A 13,370-nucleotide genomic window follows, 5' to 3' on the forward strand; every position below is an offset into this window, starting at 1 on the left:
CAAGCTAATATGTCAGAGAAGTGGCGTATCCAGGAAGGGGGAGTGGTTAGGCGGTTGTAGTTTTTTGTATCTAGGACTTGCGCCTTTTTCACGGCACAAGTCCACAGATTATTGTTGAATTAATATTACCCTAACTTAATTTATTTATTGTAGGCAGGTATGATATATTACTGTAGGTAGGTCTACTTACCTACCCAATGAAAAGGGTGCTAATTCAGTATGCGCTCTACTGACAAGTTTCTTAGTGCTCTTCAGTCTATATTCGTCATTTTAACTAGGTAGGTTTTATTTTTTATTCATTCAATCCCGAGCTGAATTTATTCTAACATGGCGAAAAAAGGTAAAGTCGCCAGGAATAGTGATTAAGATGAGACTGAAAATGATTAAGAGGAACTCCCATAATTGTATGCAATAATTTAATTTTTGCGTCCAACCGTGTCCTCTCAATGTTTTGAGTGTGGGCTTCTGTATTTACATCGACATAATATGGAATTTGATGATTTACCGTCTTGTGTACAAAACCTCGACTCGTGAGACACCAATATGCAGCCCATTAGTCATAATGAATTTCTGATCTTGTCTCGCATTCACGTTCTATCATCGGTAGAAGTGTTTCTCGATTGCGTCGATGAACTTAAAAATAACGGCATTATTTTTCAAACCAAATACTTAGGGGCCATCTACTCGTGCACCGTGATTTCGGTAATTAATTACTTAGCATTTATATCTGTCAAGGAGGGAGGATAGCGTATCTCATTTGGCATTACTGTAGTATAAAACTCACGAAACATCATCCCAATTAATAAATAATACACAATAATATATAAAAATATAATATATAGTAGGTACTCGTAACGTGGACAACCTCCGTGAGCGTTAAGTAACTGAAAACCGAAAAGTAACAACTGTAATAAAAGTAAAACCAACAGCAGGAATACAATTTAAATTTTAAAGTAAAAATAATTAGAGATGATCAAAGATCAGATAATACAGTCGAAATAAATGCCCAACATATTATTTAAAAGCGAGGCAGATAACACATATAGGTAGGTACATCCGTTGTCCAATATCCACGTACCGAACGTAGACCTGCACCATAAAAGTTACCTATAGAAAATACTATGTAATACATAATTGGAATCTATGGTAGTTATAGTATAGTGACTAAAAATTAAATTAAATTAGTTGTAAGACTATTTACTGAAGATTAACATTAATTGGATTGGAACATCTCAAATTACCGATGTCGAAAGTTTGATCTTGTAGTCAATTTATTTATTTATTTGTCAGTTTATTTTCAATTATTATAATATTACAACAGTCGTAAAAGTTACTTTAGTCACACATAGGTACTAATAATGAGTACCTTCCTAATGATCACAATTTTAATACGCAGTGAACTCGTTAGTAGATAGTCAGCATTGAATCGCCAAATAACTATGCCATAGTTACTATGGTCTATGCCCTATTGTTATACAAAGTGCCATCAGAGGGGGGCGCACAGGACCATTTAGCCACGGGCCCCATTATAGGACACTTTACAGGGGCCCCTTAAAAATTACAAACGAACTTGCGTGTTAGTCGGATGATAATACTTATGATTAGGATCACTCAGTGTAACCCATTATGACCTATTATTGCTAAAATCTTTTTCTCTATGAAATTTAAATAATACAATTTTATTTAATTTATTTAGTTTGTAATTATATTACATAAACAGGCAACATTTTCATTTTATCTTAAAATATTATAAATGTAATTTATAATAATAGCAGAGTCTAGGTGCAACAATTAATGATAAAAATATTCAAAATTCTTCGTAGAAATTTGTTATTGAAAGTATCAACATGGCATAATGTAGTTGGGCGTTGGCCATAGTAATGACTTATTATTTATTAGTGTTATTATTTTAATACTGAAGACTGTGAAGACTTTAAGTTGAATTCACATTGAACACTAATATCATGAGTTTGTATGACATGGTTGTTCAAATTTGGTAACATTTTGAAAATCTCTCAGACTATTTTATCATATATAACAAAAATACTGTAAAATATTTGCTCCCAGTAGTCGGCCAGTACTAATACATTTTAGAATGACTCTGGTAATAAGTATGTCTATGCACATATTTTGGATTGCTAAACAAATGATCACACAATAGTAGAGACTATCTAAACGTGAGTACTTAAATATTGTTCTAGGAATTTGTTAATTATTGCATATTATTTAGGTAATTTAATGAAACAACAAAGTACAACCTACTAAAAATACACACAGCCAAATTTATTATAAATTATAATGACAATAATACAATACAATAAAATATACATTTTTACATAAACATATTATTTTTTTTTTTAACAGTAAAAATTAACAATATAGACTTTTAATCATAATACCTATATATATATAAATTTTATATACATAGGCGGTATGTACAAATTATAATCACAAAAATAACTATTGCACAAAAACAATTATTGAAATCAAAATATTACAGCGTGACTATTTATTATCTTTGGTGAAAACAAATTGAGTGTAAAACTGAAGATTGACAATTTTAACACTTGAACCATGAAAAATAGTATACAAAATAAAAACCAAAAGATCTTAAACATAAATCAACATAATAATACAAACACAATTTTGTTGAACTCAATAGAATAAAAATTAATATAATTGAGTTTCCATTGAAGCTTATAAGTATAACATTTACAAATTTATATGTAACATTCTAACTATGAGATACAATTTATAATAAAGGAAAATGGCAGGTACAATTATACATCAAATAGGTAAACATAATAAAATACTTGAATATAAATCTATATAGTTGTTTTAATTTATAATATCTTAACTGCTAAGTTCTAAATATTTAAATATACTAAGGCCGTAAGTACAAAATAAAAAATTATAAACGTATAACTGTGCATTATATCTACCAAAATAAACAATGGCCCTTGTAAAATTACTAATTTAAAATTATGTAGTAAATGGTAATCACTCTACCACTTAATATTAGTAAAGCATAATAGAGACATTATACATAATAATATAACTTGATTTTTAAAATTTGTATATAATATAAATATATGTATCTAATTAATATTTACCCTTTTATGTTAGAAAAGTAAGATATATATGAAATATTTTTAAATATAAAATATATCTAATTATTTAAATCTAATTATAAAACAACAAAAATTGCACAAAACTTAAAATTACTAAATTTTTGATATCAACAATTCTATAAGGATTTTATAAGTGCATATAAAAGGTATACAGTGACAAACAATATTAAATTATGAAATAAATATGGGTAACGACACATTATTAAAAATTATGTTTTTTTTAAGATTCAATTTAAAATGTAAATTGAAGTAAAAAACAAATAATAAAAATGATAACTAAAATTATAATATGAATAAAATGAGAATCATTGGGTGATTAAAATATAATATTATTTTAATTGTCGAATCCATAAATGCTACAAAAGTCGTTTTAAAGAGAAACAATGTTATTGTATTTCTTATGTGAAAATATTATTTATATTCATACATATTTTTAAAATAGTTTTATAATTTTTGTAAAAATATCAAATCTACTTAAAGCAACATTTTAGAATTATATATAAGTATAAAATTTAAATCAGTTATGTAATAAAAAGAACCAATTCTACACAATTTAGTTTATATTTGTGACATAAATAACCTAACACTACATTTTATTTTATGGAAAGCAAAATATTTATTTTAAAACTTTCTAATTAGGTTGAGTATTGAATTAATCATAAACTATTTCTATATATCACACAGTTGTTTTTCAATTATTGAACGTAAGTCACTGAGACAGATGAACTATCTGAAGTTGATACTTCTCGTCGATGGTTTGGCACTTTGAGCAATTGTATTTTTACTCGATAAAACTTCATTCCTTTTTTAACTTTATATCTGTTGTCCTCCTGTAGAAAAATTGAATTAAAATTGTTTGAATACTATTTCCATTAATAAAAACTGCTTTCTCAAAAGTATTTAAAAACTTATAGGTAGCTTTTAACCACTGTGAAAAATCTAAAACATTGATATATATAAATATTTTAATTAAATTACCTTCACTGCTTGGCAGTATTCTTTTTGTATTACTTCTGCAGAAAAGTGCTGTAATTTTGGTGTTTCATCTACAAATAAAATAATATGTTATAAAATGTAAGGTATGCATATCAAAATATTGTGTGTTTTAAAAATATGTGGTATAAAATGCCAACATCTTTCAGTTGTAATCCCACACAAAATACAATTAATGTTTAAAAGTATTTTAACTTTTTAGTTTATAATATTTCATTTAATTAATTAAATACTAATAATTGTAAAATAAATTGGATATGTTTAAATTTGAGGTAGGTAACGCTGTCCAACATTTTTTTTTAGTATGGATACTAGACATAATTTTTACGTACAAAATATTATTCCTTGTTCTTATTATTATTGCTTTAATGAAAATATAAAATTATTCTTAAAACAATAGTCAATAAACAATTAAAATGTAAAATGAACACAGCTAAAATGTTTCTACTTTAAAAAAATCAGAGTGAAGGACAGAGGGGGGTTTCCTACCCTGATTTTTTTTAAAGTAAAAACATCTGTATATCACTATTATATACATGATAAAATTATATTTTAGATATTTAATAAAAAATTATTTGTCTAAAAAGGTAGAAAATATGATGGCTACCTATTGCCACCGCTAGATAAAGAATCAAAAAATTAGAAAAACAATTTTCAACCAAAGTCCAATAGAAAAAAAGAACAGGTCCAATTAGATGAAATTGATCGATTTATACTTTTTAGAAGGTTTTGATGGCTGAAAGAAAATATTATTCCTAATATTTCAACTTTTGTAAACATTCCAATATCACTAGTAACACCTAGTTCAAGTCTGTCTTTCAGTCTATTTTTTGGTTTTTGATGTATATTTATTTCGGTATTTTAAAGTTCATCAATATCAAAAAATATTTAATTTGTTATTTCTAAAATGTTTTATTTGTATTTTATCTTTATCGGAAAGTTTAATTATAATTTAATAAAAATATTGTGAAGTTAAAAAAATTTATAAATATTTATGTATTAAAACTGAATTAAAAGAATCTTTTTGATTATGATTATTTGTATGTAGTACTTGGCAATGTATTGTATAACATATATAATTAAAATATACAATCAAGGCAATGTTTCCTCTAAGATACAACCCAGAGTATTGAACTTAAAGGCTCATAACAACTTTTGATTTTATTTTTGCGTTCAGCATACTAGAACTATTGGAAAAACTTCACATAGCTCAATGTATATTTGGCAATTTAAGGTTTATTAATGTCATAATAATCATTATTAAATTATAAATTATTTTTAATTCTCTTTACTGGATGCTATTAACTGATAAAGGTAAAGAATAATGGTCATCATCAAATATTATTTTAATTTAGTTCTGAAGAAATAAATATACCATATTAAGCATAATACTAAAATACTTACCAGAACCAAGTTTTAAAAATAAGTTGTCTATGCTGTCAGGATGTAAAAATACCAGATTTCTTTTATTTTCTTGATATACAACATAGTTTCTATAAATAGAGTCCCATACAACCAAAACGTAGTCTCCAACATTGCAACTAAATAATTTAATGGTTATAAGTATATTAATAACAATGAATTCTATTATACAGGGTGCGGCAGTCAAACCTGACGATTTGAAAAAATAAAAAATTAATTTTTATTAATTTTTCGCCACACAAATAAAAGCTATACAAGTGGAATTTTATGTTATATATTTAAAAACTTCATTTTTTAAAGATTGTGTCAGGCAAATGCCTTCCTTGGTTAGCCACACATTACTACTTCATATATCATTACTTTTGTAATACGCTTTTACCGCGAACGCACGCTGTTCACTCAACCAATGCTCCATGATTACTAAATTCTGAGTATTTAAAAGCGATAAGAACATTCCCGAAATCTCTACCACTTTAGCCACACCCACCAATTCATTTTAAATTTTCGGGTTTCACTGCCGCACCCTGTATATTTGTATGTATTTATATGTATATGATATACTCACGAGCTGACAGAAAGTTTTCCTTCATCAGATTCAGAACTTGAACTTTTATTCTATACAATAAAAATCAAACAATGTCAAGGATTTGTAATAAAAAAAAAAAAATAGAATAGATAGAATAGATATTATATAATAGATTTACCAAATCCACAAAAACGCTGCTTGATGCTGAACTAGAATCTATATCCCTATTTATAATACATAAAAATATGATATTACTATAAGTATAATTTAAATAAATACAGACATATATACTACGGGATACAAAGACTAACGTTGGTCTTATTAAATTTCATCGAGCATATTTTCAAATGTTAACAAATTATATTGAATAATTCACTTTGAAATTTATTACACGAATACTTTATGCAAATTAATATAAAAATTGATTACTTCACACATTTAAGAGGACACCACACGGGCATTTTTTGTCTCCGTCTTACAAACATACAACATGGAAAATTGTACGTTCACAATAACACATTTTACTCTGTAGTTTTTAAAATTGAAGTTAATAATATTTACAAATATATACAAATTTATGTATATTTATAAAATAAATCGCATTATGAGATTTGTAAGCATTGGTTTTTTAAGCGTTGGTATAGTATACTTAGTCTGTGTGCAGTGTGCGTAACTCACAGATTGTTATATCTATATAAATTATAAATTTTAGACATAATTAAAAAAAAAAAAAGGTCTATGACAAAGTTTTACCAGCAGAGCATTGATGTATAAATATATGGCCAGCTGATAATTTGAGTTTGAGACCGCTGCCCTAGATAATATTCCTACCTTTAAATTGTATAAAAGGTTAGGTTGAGTGGTAAATTCACTCTAATTTTAAAAATTACTGCATAAAATGTGTTATTGTGAACGTAAAATTGTGACAACAAATTCCCCAGTGGCGTCCTCTTAAGTAACAAATAAAATATATCAATACAGTTATTTTCTTAAATTGTAAGTAAAAAAAAATTTGTTAACAGTAAATGTCTTAATAGGATAAAATATCAAGACACAAGGATACATATTATAGATATATTATAACTATGTGAATATATATTTCCAACTTACCATTCCGATACAGCAAAGCTATTTGATCTTGGTTTTGAAACATATGTACTTAACCTTAATTCATTTGCACTTTTCTCTTTTAAATATTTAAAAGACTTGTTTTTATCGTCTGTATTTTTCTTGCTGTCACCCCAAAAGCACTAAAATAAAAATGTTAATTTAGTTAACTAACATAAAATGTTATCAATAATTTTGCATAACTAATGTAATATTATTAGCTAGTTTTAAGTTTATTATTACAACTAATTAATAAAAATATTAAAATAGAAAGGCCATTTAGCTTCCAGATGCTTAATTATAGAATAAAAAAAAATATGAGTGTTTTAGATTTTGTATTTATTAGTAATATGTTATACGCCTATAGTGAATGGAAATTGTTTATCTTAGGAATTTAATTAACTAAAATATATATGTATAAAAAATTAAATTTTACTAAAAAATATAATTTAATTTAAATAACAAATTATACATAGTATTTCGTTTCAAACTACTGACAATTACTTGATCATCCTTTTTTTCGTCACATTTCAGTTGTCGTTCCTGAGCTATTTTTTGTTCGCACTGCTTTCGTTCTTCCTGTATAGCTTGCTCTTTTTCTAATAACAAGTCTTCTTTAAGCTGGGCCATCATTGCTTCATGATTAACAAGTTCAATAACATCACATCTCTATTCAAAATCAATAAGTAATAAAATAACAGATAAGTTTATAGTCATAAAGTATAAGTCTACAAAAATAAGTTTAAGATTTCAGATGATTTGAGATATAGTATGAGTATAAATAAAAAAAAACATGCTATCCAGCCCAAAAAAACATATCAATCTTAATAATTTATGATCTGTTTAATAAATTCTAATAAATATTACCTTATTCTTTTCTAAGCTTTGTTCACTTGAACTACGTTCCATATTAGTTGCTTGAGTGACTAATTTAAAACGCACATGCATCATTTCTAGATCTTTTTTATGTGACATTGTTAACTGATTGGTTATTTCTTTCCGTGCATGCTCTAATCCTTGTTGTAACCACTCATCTCTTTCACTCTCCATTCTTAACCGTAGCTGACGTTCGTGTTCTTCGCTTTTTATGTGCATTTCTACAAGCGATTCTAGCTCATTTATTCTTATTCTCATACGATCCAACTCACGTTTACTTTCTTCGACATACTGAAATAAATTAACATAACTATTAGTAAAAATAAAACCTAAATTAACTTTATGATTCATTAGATACTAATAAACACATTCTTCAATATTTTAATTTAAAATAAAACTTACTTGAATAAGCTGTTGTATATGAGAAGTTTGAATGTCATATTTTGATTGTAAATCATTAGTAAACATATTAATTTCTAAATTTTGTTGAAGTATAAATTGTTTAAATATATTTAAATCTGATCGCAATTTATTAATTGAGATATTAGCTACATTTTCCAATGAATATAGACTCTTCTTCAATAACTTTACTGTATGCTAAACAAAACATCATAATAATAAAATAAATAAAATATAATTTTTAAGTATTTATATGAATAAATGTAGTACTTCTTGATGGCTTCCAATATACTTGTGTGGTAATAAAAAACTATCTGGATTATAGCTGTCATTTTCCCTGAAAGCAGAATATTAGGTATTTTTTAAAATTAGCTCCATAGTAAAATAAAATGTATTAATTGATTATAATATGTGTGAAAATAAAAATAATAAAATTGTAAATAAATTCAAACTTAGTTGGGGTTAAGCGACTGCCTACTAAGTTACACTAAGTAAAACTTATTAATTTACTCAAATTGAATAATTTTCTAAGACTGTAATTAATAAAATAACTATAAACAATACATATTTATTGTATGTATAATAATTTTACTCAATTATTAGGTAGCTAAATACTATTTTTTTTTTGCCATTTAAAAAGTAATAAAATGTTTTAATATAATATTTTGTAATACCAGCAAATCATAATTATGTAAAATAGTCACAAATCATTTAATGTACTTACATTATGGTTTATTTTAATATAAGCTATACAATTTTTTGGTCTGGAAACAAAAAGTTCTATGTTATGATTTTGAAATGTCATTAAAAACTTGTTTAACTTTAAATTTTAATAAAATGTAAATACTTAGAAACCTCAAATAAATGAGCTTAAAGTTGTATGAATAATTGAAAGCAAGTAAAATCAACATTTTAAACACATACTTAATACTTGTTATCCATTTTAATAACTAAAATACTTTAAAACTTTTTGATAACACATTTTACAACTAATGAAATGGAATAGAGTTTTACATTTTAATTATTCTTTACCCATATCCCCAAATACCTACCAACCAAAATAAATGTTGAGCCCTTAGGGTTCTAGAAATTAGAATAAATGATTTTAGAAATTTTGCTTCCAAACCAGCAACTTGCATAATAATGTAATATGTATATTATACAGGGTGTATCTTATGTCATTGTATGCGGGTTTTTTTAACGATTATGGATCAACGACATAGAATTTCGCCTAAGTTAGGTACAAACCTATATTGAGATTGACAATTTATCTAAATATCTTGCAAATAGTTTATTTTAAATCACGATTATTAAATAATTCTTAAAGAATTTCAACTGCTAAGTTCATACTTTGCATGCGATACCTAACAATATAGGGAACTTATGGTTTAAATTTCAAGTGATAAAAGTTAGTTATAAGAAAAAATTATTTAGCTCTTGTAAATTAAACCAATATCAATTATTTCAATTAAAAGTATTAATACATATTTTACTAAATTTAGAGGACCATAGTTAATTAACTAGCGAACCAAAATTGATTTGACTATCAAAATTTTCCGAAAAAAAAGCTTTACCAGAATCCATTAAAAATATAGTAGTTACAATTTGAAAAAATAAAGTTAATTTTGCTATTGGTACACCTGTGTGTTTAAAAATTTTGAAATTATTATAAAAAAATTGCCAGTTAAAAATAAAGAAACACGTCTTTTTTCGTTTTAACGAAATTCTATGTCATCGATCCATAACCGTTAAAAAACCCCGCGTACAATGACATAAGATACATTCTGTATATTGTATTATTAAAGAAAAACAATTCAGGATCTAGAGCCCGAAACAAATGAGTGCAGAATTAACAGAATTGAGCCCCAATTATACTTTCAAAATATAATCAAACTAATCTTAATAATAATTGATACTAATTATAATATATAATATGACATATTTGAGTATAAATATAAACAAATTTACATGAATTTTAAAACCAGCAAAATATTAACTAAAAATGCTTGTATATTCTAATGTATGTATTAAAAAGTTGTTATTTAATATACCTACCTCCTAAAAGGCTACAAATCAAGGACAGGAACCTTACCGTAAAGAACCGGTTTTGGAACCATGACACTTATTTAAATTAATTTTAATACCGGAACCTCACCAAAACCTTTATTTAAATTAATTTAAAAACTAGAACCTTACCGAAACCGATATTTTCACTTTACACATTTTTTACATAAGTATAAAACCAAAGCAGGTGTGTATCAAATTTTTTATTTTTTAAGAACCAAAAAGAAACCGAAACCTCATTTTTAGTTTTTCTAGGAATCGAACCGAACCGGAACAGAAATCAAAATTTTAGATTTTCCGGGAACCGAACAGGAACCGGAACCGCTAAAATCATCAAGGTTCCAGTCCCTGATACAAATATGAAAAACTGATATAACATCTAAAATCAGTTTGATTCGATTACATTTCTTATCTTAAGAGTTTTAGGTATTTCAACAATAAGTAACGATTCGTTGAGTAGAATAAAGTAAATTTATATGCCAATAATGTTTTAGTACAAATTATATTATAATCTATATAGTAACTACGAGGTATATCACTTTGACCATAAATATTTCAAGTTAAAATACACGCACAAATCATTAGTCAAAAATGTTTGACAAAATAAATTAAAATTTTTATTTTTTAAAAGTAAAAAATAAAATTGCAAATTAGGGACATACTAATTTTATTTCTCTAAACTCTTTTGATAAATGTTAAGCAAATGTTATGTTTATTAAAAAATACAAAAAAATTACCGTATTTTTTTATCACGTCATGAAACGCACCTATAGTTCTCACTCAGCATATATCATAGTATCATATATTTACACTAAATAATCAACCTCAAAAATATACTAATATTTATAAATCAGTGTTCTCTTTTCCGTATGATTTGCAAATTAATAGTTCCGAAATTAAAGCTATTAAAAAAAGTATTTAACTGAATAAAATAAAAGTTTTTATTTTCTATTGGAAATAAAGAATCTATACAGTTTATGATGCACAATAAGTTTGTGGTAAAAGTAATAACAAAGACGTGAAATTTTAAGTAATAAGCCATCCATTTACGACACTTAGCTTTTTGAGACACAAACAATTTTTATTTGACTTAATGGCCAATAAAGGTAATTTGTAGATCTTATAGCTTTAGGTCATATATCTTTATCGATTTAGGTAGAACTAGGTACTGTAATGGGATGGGTTAATAGAACTCAAGACATTCTTGGTCAATTTAATAAAGCTTAATACTAACGATAAATGTCTAAGAAATTAACTAAATACCCGCGCCGTTTAGCGTAATTATTATAAACTAATTTGTAATTAGTTATCTGTTAACTGATACTTCTATCAATGTTCAAAACGAAACTGCGTCAGTATAGTAAACACCACTTCAGTAGTCGGTACGGTGACGCATAGAACAGAAGTATAATGTGTTATGTAATTATGTGTAAATGGTAAAGGTAAATTTAAAACTTTTTTAAATTACATAATTAGTTAAAGACACAATTTAAATCGAATTGCACTGTTTTAAAAAAATGCATGTTTCAGACAATATTTCGGCGAAGTTACCAATTAAATGGAAGAGAGCGGTTTAGATAAACGTCTTCGATTCGTTTAGTTTCGTCTTTAAAGTAGGTATGTAGAATTTAATATTATAAATTAAATAGTATTTCTTTATCAAGTAAATTTTGTAAAATGATTAATATTTTAACCAATATAGGCATCAACATATTTGTATCTATAGTATAAATTAAAATTTCTTACAATCTATACATTGATTTACAAATTAATAGATAAGAAATAATCTAAAAAGATTATTATCTAAGCAATGATATAGACTTTTTATTATATTTAATTTTAAACCGAGTTTCGAGTATTTTAAGATGTACAAACAATTTACATTTTTAAAAAACTCATATCCATCGCTTTAAAATTAAAATATAATAAAAAGCCTATGCCATTACTTAGATAATAATCTTACCTTTAAATGTTATGAGAGGTCAATTCACTCTAATTTTTAAGTTAATTGATATAAACGTGATATGTTGAGCGTAAAATTTGCTATGTTATGCAATTGTAAGATAAATTGTAAGATGGAGACAACAAATGTCACTGTAACGTCTAAAATTATGGCTCGCTAAAATTTAATATTCCTAATAGGTACCAATTGTGGACCACTAAATCATGTTTATTAGCTCACTATTCGTTAAATGTTTAATGATTGTTCGTGCAACCTGGCATAACAATATTATTGTTGCCATGTTGGGTTCCAAGACATTTTTTGCCGGTTTAGTATTCCTAAAATTAATGCTCATCAGAATATCAAATGCTATATAATTTAATTAAAAATTTGTTATTAAATACCAAAACTGCAGTAAAATAAAAAATGAAGTTTGGATTTCACCAAAATGTATTTTTTACGATATTTCTTTAATATAAAGGCTATTTCGAAAAAAATAGAGCTGTCAGCTGAATTACATAGTTATAACACAAGGTCAAACATATTATTATATCTTAACTTAAACTAATACATTTTATAAACTATAAATTATTATTTACAAGTTCAAATTATTTTTTCGAACACTTTAAATATGAAAATCGATAAATATAAAATAAAAACAGAGAATGATATTACATTAACCTCTATAACCCACCAAAATGTATAACCTTTTGAACCCGCGAATAAAAACTACTTTCCTATCTTAATTATTTGTATATACTACTATTTACTAATAAACGAAATAGCAACATATATTTTTAGATTCTGAGTGGAACGATGAATGTATTGATTTTACAATGATGTGTGTTTTTTTTTTTGTTTTTTTTTTTATTTTTTTTTGTGTCTGTCATCAGCTTTTAGGACAGTAAAA

General features: G+C 25.7%; 1 protein-coding gene across 2 annotated transcripts in view; it reads right to left on the reverse strand.

Moving 5' to 3' along the window:
• Window positions 1-3,635: 3,635 nt before the first annotated feature.
• LOC100573296 (RB1-inducible coiled-coil protein 1) overlaps window positions 3,636-13,370 on the reverse strand; it is a 29,910-nt gene continuing 20,175 nt past the window's right edge. Inside the window, exons 12-21 of one of the 2 annotated variants that reach the window (XM_008183330.3) lie at window positions 8,725-8,791; window positions 8,458-8,652; window positions 8,047-8,346; window positions 7,684-7,848; window positions 7,183-7,322; window positions 6,251-6,296; window positions 6,112-6,161; window positions 5,529-5,665; window positions 4,110-4,177; window positions 3,636-3,961 (exon numbers count right to left, since the gene is read on the reverse strand). In XM_008183330.3, coding sequence (XP_008181552.1) covers window positions 3,827-3,961; window positions 4,110-4,177; window positions 5,529-5,665; window positions 6,112-6,161; window positions 6,251-6,296; window positions 7,183-7,322; window positions 7,684-7,848; window positions 8,047-8,346; window positions 8,458-8,652; window positions 8,725-8,791 — 1,303 coding nt within the window. In that variant the 3' untranslated portion in view covers window positions 3,636-3,826. Of the gene's footprint in view, window positions 3,962-4,109; window positions 4,178-5,528; window positions 5,666-6,111; window positions 6,162-6,250; window positions 6,297-7,182; window positions 7,323-7,677; window positions 7,849-8,046; window positions 8,347-8,457; window positions 8,653-8,724; window positions 8,792-13,370 lie in introns of both variants that reach the window. The other variant, XM_003243480.4, reaches the window with a different exon arrangement.

Source organism: Acyrthosiphon pisum, chromosome X (genome assembly GCF_005508785.2).
Source record: "Acyrthosiphon pisum isolate AL4f chromosome X, pea_aphid_22Mar2018_4r6ur, whole genome shotgun sequence".
NCBI lineage: Eukaryota > Metazoa > Arthropoda > Insecta > Hemiptera > Aphididae > Acyrthosiphon > Acyrthosiphon pisum.